Source organism: Phaethon aethereus, assembly GCF_964289735.1.
Source record: "Phaethon aethereus genome assembly, chromosome: 9".
NCBI classification, from domain to species: Eukaryota; Metazoa; Chordata; class Aves; order Phaethontiformes; family Phaethontidae; genus Phaethon; species Phaethon aethereus.
Genome location: NC_138585.1, coordinates 18,875,829 through 18,894,646, shown reverse-complemented (window position 1 = coordinate 18,894,646; position 18,818 = coordinate 18,875,829). Strand labels below are relative to the sequence as shown.

At 36.8% G+C, this 18,818-nt stretch overlaps 1 protein-coding gene across 1 annotated transcript; it reads right to left on the bottom strand.

Moving 5' to 3' along the window:
• Positions 1-1,135: 1,135 nt before the first annotated feature.
• KNG1 (kininogen 1) lies at positions 1,136-17,174 on the bottom strand (the record flags this gene model as incomplete). Its single annotated transcript, XM_082003886.1, is given in 12 exon segments — positions 1,136-1,496; positions 1,498-1,650; positions 1,652-1,839; positions 3,002-3,091; positions 4,078-4,185; positions 5,620-5,789; positions 6,891-6,972; positions 8,638-8,745; positions 10,452-10,624; positions 13,104-13,188; positions 14,165-14,275; positions 16,980-17,174. Coding segments are annotated over 12 exon segments (1,824 nt in total).
• Positions 17,175-18,818: the final 1,644 nt, after the last annotated feature.

Below are 18,818 nucleotides of genomic sequence, written 5' to 3'. Positions count from 1 at the left end.
TGTCTCTGCAGCTGTGTTGGAGGATACTTATACTGTGGTTTCAACAGTGTGGTCTTTTACAACAAAATCAGTGAAATGTTACCATTTGTAGCACCTTACCTGTTCAGTAACTTTTTATTGGACCAAGTAGTGGTTCAAACTGGTGAACTGATCTGGCATAAAAGTATTTATTTATTGCTGGGTGTTTTTTCAGCTGAATAAGTTCTTTGATCTGTACAGAGGGAAAATGTATTTTAATTTGCCAGAAATATTTGGTGCTTTTTAGCAAATGTATCCCACCAGAAACTCAACCTTTGGTAGATACCCAGAATAGAAAACTCAGTCCAGTCTCTAAATTATGCAAAACCTTGTAAAGGAAGAAGCCTGGCAAATTTTAGGTAACTCTAGTGTTTGCAATTTTGTCATCTGATCTGTAATATTTGTGCACCTCTGCCACATGAAAATCTGTCAATCATAGCCTCTACTGTGTAGTTAACATGATACACACAGGGAATAATAAAGGTGCTTTATTTAGGATTCTCTCTGCTGTCCCGGTTATCTCATTCAACAGAACAACCTCCTAGTGATACACTGGTGGTAATATTAATTTGTTTAAATAAATTGACACATAAAACAGGTTCCTTTAATTTATTTTGTTCTTTAAAAGATTCACCCCAGTAAATTAGAGAAGTATTATTTTAGATATCTAAGAAAGGCATCTTTGTTCTATATTGGCTTGCTTTTTTCTTACCCATATTAAATTGAGATTCTTCAAAATGTAATCTTCAAAATTCTTTGTGCTATTGTTTTAAACATCATATGATGAGATGTGATGCAGTGATTCACTTTGTGCTTATAGCAACTTGAGGCAGATGAGATAACAATTTTAACTTCTGCAGCAGAAGACTATTGACTTGTCTGGTCCCTTTACTAGACTGGTTCTGAATCATTGGTGCCATTGGCCAATTTACATCTTTGCAAATATATGCAAATACTGAGTATTGCCGTATGGTCTTAGGTCCCCAGAAGTGCTGGGGACCTACTTGAGTATCTTAGCTAACAGAATAGGACCTTTTGCCTCTTCACATTTTATACATTTCAAAAAGGCATTATTTTTCTATGTAAAATTTTTGAAAAGGATCCTACAATGTTTGAATTACAGTAAAGCATCTAAGAGATCAAAGTCTTTGTTTTGGGGAGGTGTTGCGTTTTCTGTGTCTGGATTAATGTTTTCTTTTACAGAAGTCAACAGATCCTCATTTTTGAATTCTCTGGGAAGACTAGGAGGAACTGGAAGGTCCATAAGTTGTTTCCATGGTTTTCCAGGACATCTGGGGAGAGATGATTCTGGGCGATCTGGCAACCCATTAAATAAAGAAATATCAGGAAGAATTAGTGGTTCTGCAGATGTACTAGTTTTCTTTCTTGCAACCCCTGGATTAACTAGCTCTGATGCTGTTTCAGCACTGGATGATGGGACGGTTTTGTTTTGATTAAAACCCCTTTCATCAGACTCCAGAAGATTTGGGGTTTGGATATTTATGTTTACCATTTTTACTGTGTTTTTTATGCCCACGCCCATAGCCAGTTCTGTGCCCACAACCAATTTCATGCCTATGCCTTTTGTCAGACTCATGATCCTTTATATAACCATGCCTGTGTTTATGCCCACATTAGCCTGTGTTTATGCTCAGGTTCACCTTCGCCTTCTGGTTCCTGTCCACCGTCTTTTCTCATTTCTTTGCCAGGTGTTTGCCTTTCTTCTCCATTTTTATCAGAGCATAAAATTTCACTTGGCTGGCTTAGCATAGCAAAGCTTCGGAAAGGTGTGAATCCAGGAGGCCTTCTTAGAAGTACAGTCTAAAAAACATTACAATCATAACCATATTGTTACATGAACAAGAACAATAGCTTCAGATTTAGGAAATTCAGAAGTTGGCTCATGGCAGTACATGAGTCATTTAGCAAAAATATGTTATCAGATTTTTAAAGTAAACTAAATAATTAACTTTTCTATCTGTGATAAGCATGGAAACATAAACATCCTCCCAAATAACTCCAGAGTATTTTAGCAGTTATATGTTAAAAGAACAATCTATGTATCACTGAAATTCTGCCAGTTTAACACAGGAATGATACTGTAGAGAGGAAATCATGTATTGTGGTTTTAATTTATGAACAATACAGTTGATTTCCAGGACTAATGTCCCTGTGCTTGTTACCATGTAACACTCCAATGTATAAAAACAATTTATGCTAAAGGCTAACACACCTGAGTAGTCTCAATACCAGAATATACAAAAGATCTGGGTGGTTTTGTTATATGAAAAGTAACTATTAATTTTTTTGTTTCTGGATTTGACACATGCTTTTCATAAGACTGCTTAGAAATAACACACATTGGTTAAAGCTGATAATATGAAACATTCAGTTGTTATTGAGTAATCTCTATTTCCCCATCACTGTTCAACTGGAAGGCAAAGACTGAATGCATGGTCTACTGTGACCATCCAGTATGGGTTTCACTTCCATCCACCAAAGTGCCCGATCATTATCTTGCTGCAAATCAGAGTTGTTTGGTATGGAGATAAATTTGAAAGTTGATGTGAATACAATATGTAGTGAAAACAAAGAGGAGCAGCATTTATTCATTGATACATAATGAATTAATACGTAGTTATGAAGGTGCTGAGCACAGTGAAGTTATTGATTATGAATGCAAGTTAATCAATCTCACTTTATTCAGTGTATCTTCTCTTCTTCGTTGGGGAGCATGTGAGTCCCTGCATTTATTAAAAAACCTGCAATCATCAGAACTAAAAAAGTTCTGATAAAAAGAGATTTATATTCTATTCTGAAATTTTCAACCTGACCCATTGGCATTACTGAGACTGTTAAAATAACTATGTGTTCCTTTATTTTTGGCACTAGATATTGGATAATTTGGAATGGATATAGGATTTGATGACTGCTTTTGTACTGTGCTCTACTTATGATGACGGGTAATGAAGAGGAATCATACCATTGAGCGTTCTTTAGAGCAGTTAACCTGAGGAAAGATTTTATTCTCCCATGGGATCACGTGAATATGTGCTTCACATGGCAGTGGTACCTATTGACAAAACAGAAATCAACACATTAAGGCAACAAAACATCTGACACAAAAGAGAGTTGTGCATGAAAAAAAATTACTTGTTTAATAATACTTTTAAATACAAATATAAATGGAACTTTACTCAAATATTTATTAAACCCACCTTAGTGATGGAGACCTCTGTATTGAGACACATCACTGCTTAGCTTTTTGAGGTTATATGCCAATGTGAACACTTTAACTCAACTTTGGATTGGACATTGGATCTTTAAATTTTTTTTTTCATCTCCAGCACTTTTGGAGCACTGACTATTTAATTTATTATTTTTATTATTATTTAATTTTCATGATATTCCTAAAAAATATTGTTTGTTCATGGTATTTCTTCTACTCAAAATTGGGAAACTGAGATAGAGGAAGGCATTTTTATTTCTACTCAGTGCCTGCTGCACTAACAGACTTCAAAATTTCACAGGTAAGCACTGTGAAAATGGTGGGAAAAGAGAGGGGAAATAAAGCCTCTCTCCCAACCATCTTAATTGTCAATGGTTTCTGGCTCTATCAACGTTACTTCCTGGTGCCTGGAACACATTGTCCCAGTACCAGCAGCATGCACTCCAGAAACATCATTCCTTTGCACACCAGTAACACTCCAATCTCATGTTTTCCTTAGCTGCAAGTCCACAGAGTCAGGAGTATTGCAGCTGTTTCATTTAGAAGCAGCCTCCTCCCCCCCTTTCTTTGCTTCAAGAAGAAAGTTCCTTTTGCTTTGCAGTGAGCACTGATCCTGCAGCTGGAGTGACTCAGTTTAAGCTTAGTGTTTTACTGCCATTGTCACTGTCTTGGGTTACAAACCGTGAAAGGTGTCCTTCTTGTTGAAATAAAAGTTTACTGAAAGAGGTAACAGAACTCAGGATGTGATTTCACTTAAGTGTTTACATTTTCTGGTGCAAATGAATTTGTCCATTAGGAACTTTACAGTTGGCAACACCACCATTACTTACACTGTCTGATGTGGCTTCACAGTCTTCATTAAGTTTTTCAAACTCTTTCTTTGAGCAGTTTGTTTTCCGGACTGCAAATATTAAATGGTAGTTTTGTCCTGCAACCACCTGAAAAATTAGCAAGAATGTTTTCTGTGGTAAAGGCATTTTATTGAAAAGGATTTTTCTACAAATTTATACTACTTATATTCTACAAGTCCTGACCACTGGGACAACATATGTTAAGAACAATATTAAAATATCTGGCAGCATACCTATCTGCTTCTAATCAACTTACTTATTGAGTCCAGTTCCCATTCTCAAAATTTCCAGCATTGAAATTGAAGGAAACAGAAAGGTCAGAATTATATCAGACCCACAGTTTTGGCTTTGTTTTATTGGATGCCTGTAGTAATTTCATTAATAACAAATGAAATCATCAGGAGACACCACTATAGAGAGCCAAATATGATGTAAGAAAAGTGGAATGTGAGTAAAATGAAGTGCGTGATGAACAGGCTTAGTTGAAAATTATCATATTTGCCAAATGCATTAATGGGAGAAACGGCATGGGTTCAAGAATGTGCCTGATATGAGTTCTCTTAGTATTTTTTACAGAGCCAGGACAATATATCTTTCTTCAGAGACAGCAGGCGAAACATGAAATTCTGTCTCTTAAGTCTATTTTTAAAATGTATGCATGCTAATATCAATCATTATATGAAAAGTTTGAAAAGAAGAAAAAAATTTGAAAAGAAGAAAAAGCACAGATATTAGTAAGATAACGTGAACTATTCAGAAAAACTCTGGTGTGCTTTTAGTACCTTCTCCAGTGGTACCCCTCATGTTCAGGAGAAGTTGTTGACAAAGTATTTTCTGAACTACTCCACTGTCTTATTTTCAATTCTGTCCTATTTTCAATTCTGTCCTAAACCTCCGCTTTGATATACTGGGACAGTAAAAAAGGCAAATGTAAATGCTGATCAGTATTGTTGTCCTGATTCCTTCTTGTTCTTTATTCAGTTGTATTTATCTGTATACCTTAAGTTATGCACAGACATTCTCTTGTGAATCTAGCTGCAGTATTATTAGCAGTGGAATCAATATATAAATTAACAGATTTCTAAGGCAAATCGGGAAGCCCCATTTCTTGGAGCTTACAGCTACTGTAGAGTGGACAGTGCTCAAAATAACATACAGAGTATTGGTGTGGTGGATAAGTAGGTAGTTTCTACTTTTCTGCTTTAAAAGTCTAAGGTATGTTACAATTGCTGGTAGAAAGCGGGGTGGGTATACAGAAATCAGATACACTAAGTCAACCTTTTCCCTATGGTTTTAAAATCACGTTTTAAGAAAAATTAAAAGATCAAGAGATTTTTAAATAACTTCTGAATGGAAGATTCTGGATGGATAAAACTTTGCAAGAAAAACTGCATGGATATTTCAGTTACCACATGTATCAACACTTAGAGAAAAACATTATTTCAAATCTAAATAGAAACTTTAGCTAACATTTAGCTAACAATAATGCTGCTATGTCTGTTTCTCATGTCTGTGGTATATCCCAACCTGAACTGTCGCTTCTTCTATTTCGCCTTTATAGTAGAAATCATCATCGCTCTCCAAATTATACTTCTCCATAGAAACCTTCAGTAGTTCCTTCAGTTCTGGACTGTCTTTTGGGATAGTCTTCGGACAATCAGTGCGAGTGGCAGGAACTACCGTGTCTTCAACTGAAAGAAACCAACATATTTCAGATCTAAAGAACAAACTATTCATTGTAGATAAAGGATGGGAAAAAAGAGTTAGTTATAAACCCCTGCCTTCTGGAATGCTCCATATTTGGGTCTGTCAAGTGAAACCAAATCTTCTTTGAGTTTTATATGGTTGGCGTTATATCTTGGTTATCTAAAAAGAGCACTGCATCAGCACCAAGTGTCGCATTGGACACAACAACAGTTTTCTCATAGAAACAAGAATTGTGTATACCAATTTCGGGTAGCTAGCAAACAAAGAGAGGGAACATCTACACATACGGAAAGACCTGATTCAGGTGAAAAGAGAGGTGTATGTTATTGGCAGTGACTTCATTTCTTGAAGAAAAACAAGCCTGAATGCGTGAGAATACAGCACTTACTACATGGGGTAGTACTGTACTCCCTGTTCCAAAGCTCTGAAGCTGTGATAATCTGAGTCCAAAGAGATGGCTGGAGGAAAAAGTAACAATAAGATTTTAGAGTCTGACTGTAATGAACCTATAAATTCCAAGCAATTTATTTAGTGTGTGAAAAAAATGAGCCTCTAAAAGTATCAAATGTAAGTATAGCCATGCAATATGAAATAAGTAATGATAGTATCAATAGGTAAATTACCAATTTTGGACAAAACCTTAAAGTCCTCAACTCCTTTGACTTCCGAAAGAATGTACTGGAGCTCTCTGGAAAGTTAAAAGTTACTTATTTAAACAACATGATATTAACTTGCTTGTCATTGTGGTGGAAAAAGAATTAATTTTTGTAGCACAGTTAAGCTCTCTGAGTTTGTATCTGTTAATCTCCAAATGAGAGTCAGCAACAAGCTCTATGTCATAGAAATAGGGCAGTATACAAATGATAAAATGTAACATTCAGCTGCATATGAAATACTTGTAGGAAGTGAAAAAAATCCATGGTAATATTTCATTAAGAGGCAGTGCTTTTTTGGTCTCAGAAGAATTATTTTCTCTTGTTCTTATCTGTTTTAAATCTCTTGCATTTTTATTTTTTCCTTTTTTTACAATTGTAAAAACATTGCAAACTGCAGATCTTTTAAAATTGATAGTGCCTACGACATACCTGGAAGCTTGCATTGGCTTGCAATATCTACGATCTGTGCATGAAGATTTTCATATGCTTTGGTATCACATTTACCTACACGCTGGAGTAAAAAAAAAACCCACAAAACAGCTCCTTGTTATTTAGAAATAATGAACACACTCACATCCTAATACCTTCCTGCTAGCAGAGTAAGTCAAGCATGCTACTAACAATTCCTTCCTTCCTTCCTTCCTCCCTCCCTTCCTCTCTCTTAGAGGTCTTCTCCAACCTTAATGATTCTATGAGCAAGAAGCCTGACAGACAGTCAGGAGAGCCAGTAAATGAACAGGGTTCAAAAGGACCACTCAGAGAAAATAAAACCATAAAAAAGAAGCTAAATGAACTGTTTGTATGCGTTCATTACAGGAGGAAATGAGGAGGTTTACAAGCCAGAATCCTATTTTATGGAAAACTCACTGGAATTTCTGTCCTTTAGGAAAAAAGTCAAGTCTTATTATCCAGGTCAAAGAAAATGACATTACGCCCCTCTATAGCTTTGTAGTTCACATGCATGTTGAATACATGATGCAATTCTGGTCCTCCCATTTCAAAATTAATAATACTGAGCTGAATAAAGGTATGAAAAAATTTCCATGGAATTTGGTCATTCCAAAGTATGGAATATTCTTGGAATATCATATTCTAATAATATCTGTCAACAATCTGTTGTCAAAGTTGCTTAACAGTTCAGGGGATAAGTGCTAAATATCCAATCCCACAAACCCTGCATGATCAAAGCAGTATGTGAATGAGGTAGCACCCCTGCATTATGTGAGGTGTACAGAAGTCATTACCTCTAGGTGACAGGTTGGGAAACTCAGACTCAAGCAGATTAAGTAACTTGCTTAAGGTTTAAGAGCAAGCATTGGTAATGGAGAGATTTGCTTCAGCTAGTCTGATTCTCACTCTCCAGTCATTTACCACAGTATTGTCATTCTTTCCCCTTTTTATAAATGCTTCTGAAACATTTTTGAGAAATCCAAGGAGTAATTTTCCAACAGGAGAGGCTCTTGAATGTAACACTCAACAGGATACTTCCACAACAGCTGAAACAGATGTGAGTCAGGACTCCTGTGGTTTCTCCCCTCCCATTTACCACCACTCTTCATTATGACTCTGCATGCCTGCCCTCTACCTAATGCAGAAGCTTTTGTCTGACCCCATGGTGAGCTGGTTTAGGGAGGATGACTGAGAGAGCAACCCTCTATTTTTGGTACCGTTAATTCTGTTCCAGGTCAGAGAAGGAGAGGAAGTACCTGGTTTTGCAGCATTGGTTAGCTAGAGTATGTATGTTTGTTAATAAAATTCTTGTGAAGCTCTCTTATTTAGACTGTGGTAGAGGTTAAGTAATAAATCAGCTACTAACTTTTCTTAGAAAATATGTCTTAAACTGGAAAAACAGTGCTAATTTTAAATATTGCTTGTTGGGTTGTACCCAAGTAACTCCTTGAATATCTGGATAGGAACTTCTCAAGGGATTTATTATTTGGGTGAGACTATTTAGATTCTATAGAGTAATCTGTAAACACATCAGTGGTCACTTTAGTCACTAATTCCGGAGAAGACATGAATGTTTTAATTGCATAAATAGACAGTTATCTACAATGCTGGATTTAAACTTCATTCACAAAGTGAAGCAAGACTATAAATATTTTTTGAGGCAGATCTCAATGATTATTTGTTAATATGATATTTTCTTCATAAACAGATTTTGAAGATTACTTACACCTCTAGAAGTGGTTTTGCACTCTGGAGTTAAATCTTGAAATTGGTCTTTGGAGCAATTAGTCTCCTCGATTTCATACTTAATTATGTAATTCCATCCAGCTACCACCTGGAACAGATATTTAGGAGATACAGTATGTAAACCAATACAAACTTGGAAGTTAAGCTCTTAAATGTGATTAGCAAAGAAAGCAAAACTACTCTTCCATCCATCAAATCACTTTGCAGTCACTGAGCCATGGAGTATTCATGGACCCCAAAAACATCTTGTCCTTGTGATACAGAAAGTAAACTAAGTCATGTATATATTAGAAGTGCACTTTGTATTTGGATTCCACTTCTGGCAAGCCTGCAGCCTCATAATACTTGGTTTCCTGCACTTTCCTCCAAAGTATTTGTTACTTGTTACTCCCAGTGACAGGAAGCTGGTCTGGGTAGATCACTACACTACTACAGCTTGGCAAGTCCTAAGTTCCTGAGCATGGGACATAGTAAAACAATATCTGAATAATGTAACTTTATACTGCTGGCATAATTTGTTACTGAGTGTCATGCGTTTATCATCTACCTGTAGTTGTGTCTGCCCTGGGCTTTACTTTTGCCCACCCACTGTTTTGTCCAGATCTGTGACCCTTTTTTTCATTTTCTCTCCAGGAAGCAGTTCAGTTTTCCTCACTGTGGCTACTGCTTCTCACTCATGAAATCTCTCCATGTCACAGTGTTGAGTCACATAGCATTGGATTAAAAAGGGGAAATAAGAATCAAATATAGAAACCTCCCATCACAGATCAATTAAAGTGGAGGGCTCAGACTAGTCTCTGTTGGCCAGAACTGACACGATGGTTCTCTTTCCAGCTGCTGGATTGCAGTCTGTCGGTGATGTTTTGTCATGTGGCTTAAATGTTGTGCAAGCTTGTCTTTCCACTAAGAGGATCATTGCCATCAGTAAATAGAAAGAGGACAGTCTGAATTAAATCATGGGTCAAATTGACATGAGACCAGAAGATGCTTTTTGGCTAAGTAAATACATACACATGCAAAGAAAAGGGTCTGTATTTGGTGTTGGGTTATATACTAGTAAGCAATAAGAAACTTTACTTTCTAGCAATGTCACACCAATACATAGGAGAGCTTTTCACAGGGAAATAATTGTTGCATGGATTGCCAGATGACATGGAATTTCTGCAACCTGAGCAGTCATTTCTTGCAAAGCAGATATTCCTGTGTGCAGAAATCTTTCAGCAAGTGGCATGCTGGCTTTTTGTTTTTCTTACCCATTTTTCCTGTATGTCGTTTACCCATCCTATAGCGTATAGCAGCTGTTGACATATGGGTCCTATTGCATTGCAAAAACATAGATGCCTGCTGCTGTTTGAGAAGCTGTAGAGCATATGAGACATCTGTGCAGGCTGGCAGTTTTGGCACAAAACCGAGGAGAGATCTGCTCCTGCTGGAGCAGCAGGGAGAGGCCAAGTTGCATACCCGAAAGCATCTGAGATGACACAAGATGCCTGTGTCAGCACTGAATGCAAATAAACTGGTGCTAAACACTGGTTAGATGCAACTGCAGATAAAGAAAAAATATGTTTACTAACAGTTTGTAAAGTTGACAGCTCTGAAAATCCAGTAGGCAACCATTTATGATTCCTTATAAATGAAGATAATTATTTACAGGGTCTACACTCTATATGCATTTCATATGCTTTTGTTATGAAATATAAGCCACCTTAAAATCAGAAACGTGTCCATAAAACAACTGAGGTAACTGGTTTTGGGGTTTTTTTGGTAAAATTTAGAGAAAGATCATAAACAAACCTGTCTTTTGGCTTCTTTTATTTCCACAAGCTTAAAAAGGGCGGGTTCAGCACTGTGCCTGTTAAACTTTTGAATGGCTTGTTTCAGAATTTCTGACACTCCTGAACTGTCACTTGATATAGGATGAAAGCATCCAAGACATGTAGCCTCAGTAAGTGTTATCTTTGGCATAGCTGGAAAAGAAACAAACCAAAAAATATTAAGACTTAATGTAAAACATCCTTATGTTTATTTTTTCCTATCTGGGAATGAAAGAAAAGGTTCAATGAGCAAGAACCTTTCCTGCTTTTAACTGGAGTGATTAGCAAAATCCATATTTCAGTTTCAGGGCCTGCAAAGACATTCCTTGTATTTAGAAACATCCTTTGGTTTGTGGTAGCAGGGGCCATCCATGACATTAGGATCCAGGCATGGTTTCAGCAGCAAACTTCATTCAGAGTAACTGAGTGAGTTCAGGAGTCATTGAATCTCTGAAAAATCTTGCATGTAGTTTTGACACTATTAAGGAAAGGTCATCCCTTATGCAGTCAGGGAAGAACCAGTGGAGGCTACAACTAAGGACATGTTCTTCAGATTCTTCAAAGCTCACCCACTGTGTGCAGCTGCTTACTGTCCTCACCACATTTCAGGATAGGGATTTAGGCAGGAGTGTTTTGGCTCACCCATGTGACCTGCTCTGACTCTGAGCTCCTGAGGGACTGTAGTTGAACTATTCTGCTGCTGTGTTGTTTGAACTCCCCCAGCTAGTCATTGTGGCTGCCAGTGACCACTTGGTGTTACCTTCAGGCTTAGCCAACTGGACTGGCTGTGGATAGGCAAGTTTGACAGGGATGCTCAAACTTCTGTTTCCTACCACTAATCCTATTAACTCTCTTTCCTTTCTCATAATCATGGATTGGATTTTCATAAATTAATTTCATAGTTCAGTACATAAATTAATTTCATGATTCAGTGAGCTTGAGAGTGAAAGTGGGACAATATGTGGTCTCTGTAGAATTGAAGTAAAATTTATGTGCCTGATCCTCAGCTGACATAAACTGGCTTTAATGGAGTTATGCCAGCTTGTACCAGCCAGGAAATTAGCCCAGGGTCAGTACAATCAAACTGTTCCACCAAGAAGGCTGAACAGTATGGTACCTAACATGGTAGGGAAATCCCTCACCAGTTAAGGTTTATTGTTTCACTCTTTCTGTTTGAATCCTTTGGATATGATTTGGCTCTTCTGTACATTTGAGATATCTCAGTGTAAGCAATACTATTTACTCTTTTAGCTCTCCAAGGGGTACTTGAACAAAGTCTGTCCCTTCTTATTTCTGGCATCACTTATTTTGAGTCAATAATGACAAATATATACATGTTACAGAAAAATGTGACCATGTTTTCAGGGAGTAATCACAAAGGAGATAATAAAACAGCAGCACACACAGTTCTAAACTGACTGTGGTCTCAGCATTTTCATAACTGCTGAAGAAATGTGTATCCTTTTTTCAGAGTTGCTATAACTTGGTAAGAAGAGATGAGCTTCTTAGGCTGTATATATGATTCATTTGATTTATGTATGTTTTTTTAGCTTTCTAAGCAAAGATTCAAATGCAAATTTCCCATGCATTCTCTGTGGGATTCACACACCTTTTACTGGCAACTAGATGTCACCATTGCCCTACAAATGCATCTAAACCAAGCCGCATTTATTAAATAGCGGAACATGGAGTTTGTGTGTACTGCAGTTCCTAGAAGGACACGGGCTGTTGGTATAGCCATTTAAGCCTTAAGCAAGATAACTAATAACAAAAAACAAAGGTAAGCTGCAAAACATCTCAGAAATCATGGTAAATATTTCTGTGGTTAATACGCACTTAGCTCCCTGCTACCAGTTAGATGGATATTCTAAAACTGGCTTGGCTATGTCTTACATGATCACTAGGCATAGGCACAGGCACATAGAGATCTCAGTTGCAAAGCTTTAAAAAAATGTGATCTCAAAGGAAATTACTATGTGATCATAATAGTCATACAGGAATGTCTTATAGGCAAGAAATGTAATACTGCTTCTTATTAAGATCTAAAAGATATCACAGTCTCTCTTACATAATTACATCACTGTTAGATTTTTATTTTGTAAATGAATTTTTTTGTTGTTCTTTTGTTTGGTTGGGGAAAATATTTGTTTTGGTAAAGTTTAACAGAAATAATTTAAGTCATTTTTAGTTTGGAGAAAATTAAGGTACAATTTTGTCATCTGAAGTTTTTTTCTAATAATGTCTGGCACAATTTTATACTTGAATAAGTAAGGACAGAAAATTAAAGTGTGACTGTATCTAGTCTCTAAGTTATTGATATGCTTTTGGTCTTAAATAGATTCATTTTAACTTGGTACAATTCCAGTATTTGAAGGAACTTACTACACACCCATATGCTGGTTTTCATGACCCTAGAAACTGCCAGTGCTTCACTGACTTAGCCTGTATGTGTATAACAGTGAAGTGAAATTTTATCTTTAACATGTAGTTGCTTATGGAAGATTATATATAAATGTCTGAATAGAATGATAAGGAGCTTCTACCTTTAAAATTACCTGAAAGTCTCAGTATTATTTTTCCCATTCTTATTTGTCAATGTACTTGTTGAATGCTGCCCCAGAAAGTTACATACCTGGAAAAATTTTGCAATCTTGTGAAACATTACTTGTTTTTTCAGTGTTATACATGTGAACTCGAGCTGTGCATTCTCCTGTTTTCTGTAAAAACATATGACAACATTTGCCTTAGACTTGCTGAAGAAAAATACTATAAAATTGCTATATATTCCTCTAGCTATTCAACAAAGTTGACAGCTGCAAATTGAATTTGGGGAACAAGTTCATACGTACATTTATGTCTAATCTGCTGTTTTGTTACTGGGAAAGGAATGGTTTTGTTGATTGTGAGGAGAGTAGGGGATGAACTAAGCAGGTAATTTGAAAGATTGCTTTGTATCATGATTAATGTGTATTAACCAACTAAAGAATTTACAGTCAGAATAATGGAAATGAACACATCCTCATAAATAAAGTCTGTATAAGCTGTGTATTTACCTAATTTCCTCTCTGCTAGTACAAGATATGCAGCATCGACTGTGGCATTTCACATTGATTCAAATTATGTTATCACCGTCATCCCTTTCTTTGCATTGTGTACTGTGTGGAAATAACAGTGACTTCCACTGGAAATGTGCAGTGTTCCTGCATGCTATGTGTGCCCTCAATTGTACCTCCTCTAGGTGCTCTCTAGTAGCATGAGCCAGACATGCTTTGCACTGCTAAAAGCCCTCTGGTAAATTTTCTGCCATAGTGGCTTCCATGTCAGTATTTTTTTGGTGCAGATCTGAAGTCAGTTTGGTTATGCAAGTTTCCATTATACATAATTAATAGAAAGTTTTACAGCCCTCACACTCTCACAGTGCTTATATCTTATGTTGAATTTCTTGTGAACTTTCATATTGAAGCATTGAAATGTTCCCTTCTGCACATATTCAAAATTATAATGGCAAACTCATGATTATAGTAGTTAACTTTAGAGTTGTAAATATTATTGTACTTTAGTCATATAAGCTCTCAAAAGCAACACAGCTAAAAACATTAAATTCTCTACTGTATTTTTCCCCAGGTGACTGCAGTTCTGGTCATTATGCTGATGTTTCTGTACAGAGAACTTTTAAAGAGGACAGATACTTACAGCCTCTGAAGGTACTTTATAAACACAATCTTGCCAGAGTTTGTTTTCCTCAATGGCACAAGTGGTTTCTTGTATTCGATATTTCACATAGAATTGTGTGTCAGGACTTGCCTGGATAAAAACAATATGCATGTCATTGTTTGCATAGTAATAAATCAAGTGAAAAGATAAGAGCTTCAAAAGGTAAATACTATCCATTTGTTGCCTTATATTTTATACTATCGTTTCAGATTAGCTGCTGGTCTCCATGCAAAGTCTCCCAAATCTTGGTAGTTGAATAATTAACTTATCTAATTATATTACTGAGCCCTTACCTACAATTATAGTATGTTGATACAATAGATATAGTATGCTCATCTGCCTTCATTTTAACTTGTAGTACCGAGGGTTTTAAAACCAGAAAGTGGTTAGGTTTTATACTCATATTCAAATGTACTCCAAATAAGCAAATTTGGGTTATTGCTTGGATAGTTAGCATAATTACCAACTCGGTCTGTGCTCCTGTCTGACTCCCTCACTCTCACTCTTGGCCTCCTCCCAGATCTGTCTACTTTCCTTCTGTACAACTCTACGGGCAGCCCAGAAACAGCAGCCAGCAACCCTCAGGCAGCTTGGCAGTGCCCAAACTGCCTTTACTGTATGGTAACAGGGTACTTAAGCTGCCCTGCCTACTTAAGGGAAAGGGGCGAGGAGGGCATATGCTCTGGAGACAGCTTTTGGCAGTACCTGCAGTTTTCCTGTAGGCATTAAAGGCTGAGCTGCTCATGAGGGTAGCCTCAGGAATCCCAGAATATGAAATACAGACAAAGTATTAAGCAAAGTTTGGCCTGACCACTGGGAATGTTTCTGATGTTGGTAAATCAGTAGTGGGCATTTTCTTCTTGCCATAAATTGAGTAGTGAGCCTGTGCCTACAGGTAACATTAACACACTACAAAGTTTGTGGTTCATCCTTTAGAGGAGATATAAAGCCAGTAGTTACTAATCACTTACAGCCAGTAAAAGTGCTCTGCCAGTGTGCCTTTTCAAATACAAACACAGGCAGTTGCTGTACTTTAACACTGGTTATCCTCAAATGATGCTGCTGGTAGAATTAAATGATAATTCTTGCCTTAGTGGTACCAAGAAAGTGAGGCTGAGCTGATGTGGATGGAATATACTGGATTTACACTGGTGTAGACACAGAATTATATTCCGTGTTCTCTTAATTCCTGTTGTGTATTGCTACAGCTACAAAAAGGTGTAGAGGTACCTGATATAATGGTTGCAGGTTGTAAAACAGGATGAAAGGGTCTCTAAAAATATAATGGACTTCATCCTCAGCAGGTCCAAGTTGACATTTGTGGAGCTGCATCAGATTATACTATCTGGGATGTGGACTTAAAAAGAATGAAATTCTATTCTCTGTTACAGTGCTCTAAATCTGCAATAAATCAGCTCAGTGAGTAAATGAAATATGCAAGAAAAGACATTGTTTCTGTATGTTATTTGTTATTGATTTATTTCATTATTATTATGAAGAGCTATGCCTTTAACTGGGGCAGGTTCAGTCTTTCACCAGTCAGCTTTTATATTTTATTGCCTTATCAATAATGAATATACATGAATATGTAATAACCAGCTATTTAATTAATGCATTCAGCATTGTGAGACTAGCAATGAGTAAAATCTATACTCTTCTTGGAAAAAGAGTATCGAATATGAGGAAATCTCTATTGCAGATTCCTTTTATTTTTCACTTAACATCAGTCAGATCAATGATTCAAAGTAATAATTGATTTCCACTTCAGATCTTTTAAGAAAAGGAAAGATGAATAATAATTGCAATAAATACGTATTCTTAAAAATAGACCATTGTTTAAGATAATATACTGAAACTAGTATCTGTCCAGTTTGAAAACAGGAAAACCAGAGCATAGGTGCCAGGACATGTGTGTAGATTACTGTAAGGCATTTAGCAATTCATGTCCCCTTTCTGAGGTCAGTTTCTATCTGGGTGGAAGTGTCTTGTGATTTTGGAGTGCAAAATATTCTCTCTGACACTGCGTTTCTTGTGTTTTACATCTGAAAATCCAATCCAGTAGAAAAAAATGCTAATGTTGTTTTCAAGTAAAATAATGCATGTCATTATTATGGTAATATCATCTTTGTATGCCTCTCAGAGGTAAACACCCTTTTGTTAGATTAATGTTATACAGAAGGACTCCAGGCAAAGGATCATGGATCATGTTTCATTCTTTTTTTCTACTGTAATTTTAACTGACACCCTATTTGACTAAAATACCACCTAGTGCTTTTAGATAGATCTGTGACTCAGGACTAGTGTCAATCAAATAATAGTCACAAACAATTTATTCAGAGCGTTGCCAAATTTTATCAGGTCATTCTTTTTTGTGTGTGATACCAGCTCTTCCCAAGTCAAGATAATATTTAGGTTTTTAAGTAAGTATGATTTTGCCATTGATCTGAAAACCTTACTGATGATGGAAAGGGGTAGAATTCCCCAGAGAGAAAGGAGAAAACAGAATCGACTAGTAAGACAAATTGTATTAGTGATAGAAGTTTTCTATTCTTTAGTCCTTGCATTAATAAGCAATTCACCAGCACACATAGTTCTGTTGATAAGAACATAATATACAACCATGCTTGTCATGTTAATGAGTATCTTACTGTGCAAGTCATTTTCTTGATTTTTTAAAACATTTTTGGAAGACACTTTGCTGTCATGCTTGCTCTCTTATGAATGAGATGGATATAATCTGATTCAGAGTGTATAAACAATTCCAACTTTTTTTTTTCTTTCAAAGTCTACTTACAGTTTTCTTGGCTTCCATCACCATGTATAGAGCAAATTGATTACCAGTTCCTCTGTCTCCATTGTATTTCTTCAGTGCTGTGTCGACAGCTTTAAAGACATCAGGGTCATCACAGTCCGAAAACTCAAATGGAAGAGGGGTAGCTCTGCTAGAGAAAAAGCTACAGCAGAGTGCTAGTACAATGAAAAGTTTCATGACTGGACAAAAAAGGCCCCCTGAATTAGAAGTCTCTTTAAAAATCAAATGGAAAGGGAATGCCTGACAGGGTTTATGGTCACCTCTTCTGTTTTTCAGGAGCAATAGCTGAGTAAACAGAATGAGTGGGTTGCTGGGGTTGGTTGATTCTCATCATACTCTGTTTATACTGCAAATAAACTTCTGAGTTTATCTAAATAAACTTTGTGTGGTCACCAGAATGACACTAAGGTTATCCACCTGCCATCAAGATAACAAGCTAAATGGCTGCAGCTGGGGACAAGTTTAGACTAAGCAGGGTGGCCCCTGAGCAAAAGAGAAAGCAAAATGTTTGTAGCTTTCTGGCTTCTCGTCTTAACATCTACACTGCTACTAAGAATGAATTTTAGAAGGCTTAAATAAAACACACAAGAAGGTCACAGTGGCAATGAAGTTCTGGTTCTGGACAGCAACCCTATAAATTTTACAGATCTGTTTAGTGCTCAGACTTTAAAAGTTCTGAGAAGTCAGAACATGTTTGAAAAAAGTCTAGACAGATGCATATCATTGAATGTCACATAACTATTCAATAACACTTGATAAACCTTGTCCTTTATACTACTGTTGGAAGTGTCCATCTTTGCTGCCATGTGGAGACTGCCTTTGGACCATGGATTAGTCAGTCTCCATAATGTTTTGTTATCATTACAGATAAGGAAAGTGATGCCCAAGAACAAGGGATTAAGTAATGCTGCCTGTGTCTGGCAGAACCAGAATTAGAGCTGGCTGGGAACATCTGGTGCTTGTTTCCAGTGTTGAGCACCAAAGGGCTTTGCTTTGAATTTGTGAACACCTTGGCATTGCCTCAGGTCCAGTGTTCCAGCTGTGTCTTGCTACAAGTTTTGGTTAAAGAAAGTGCACTTTAGAAACCTTGTGGATAAACTGTGCCATAAATAAGGTTGTTCCTACATGATAATGCTCTTTTAAAAATTAGGCAACCTGCACTCAGTTACACAAAATACTGTCCCCATTTTGTTTCTTTTTCTTCAATGTAGCCCTCACGCTGTATTTTATTTTATGCCATTAAAAAGCTACTCTGAGGACAAAATTACTAATTTTTTGAGATTAATCCCATGTTCTTGCTTATGAGGTAACTGTTCTAAACTAAGTCACTGGGGTCCCAGGTCTGTCTGAATGGACTTTACTTTGATGGGGGCTAGAGTACAAAGAGACACCAGTATTCTTTCTTCGTGCTCCTCCCAGCTCAGTTTCCAGTGAGGAAGGTTCAGTGGTAAGGAAAACATTTACATGAAAGAGTTATTACATGCATCTGCTTTTCTCTTCCCCTGAGAGCAATTATGAACTACTTGAAAAGGGCTGTCCTTGAATGCAGTATTTCTGGTGTATCACCACCAGAAACTGTAGCAATGGAAGTACCTGTGGAGGTCACCCTGCAGTGTTACACTACAAGTCATTAACTATTCTCAGACCTTTTCTAGATAATGCTGATAACCCAACCGCCATTAGATAACATGCTAGAGTATGCCTCATGGATGTTTACTGTGCAGCTAAACATCCATAGTAACAAAAAAGACAAAACTTTGGCAATGTTGTCAAGAAAAAAAATATGCTTACATATGTTTATTTTCTTTGAATCTTTATAAA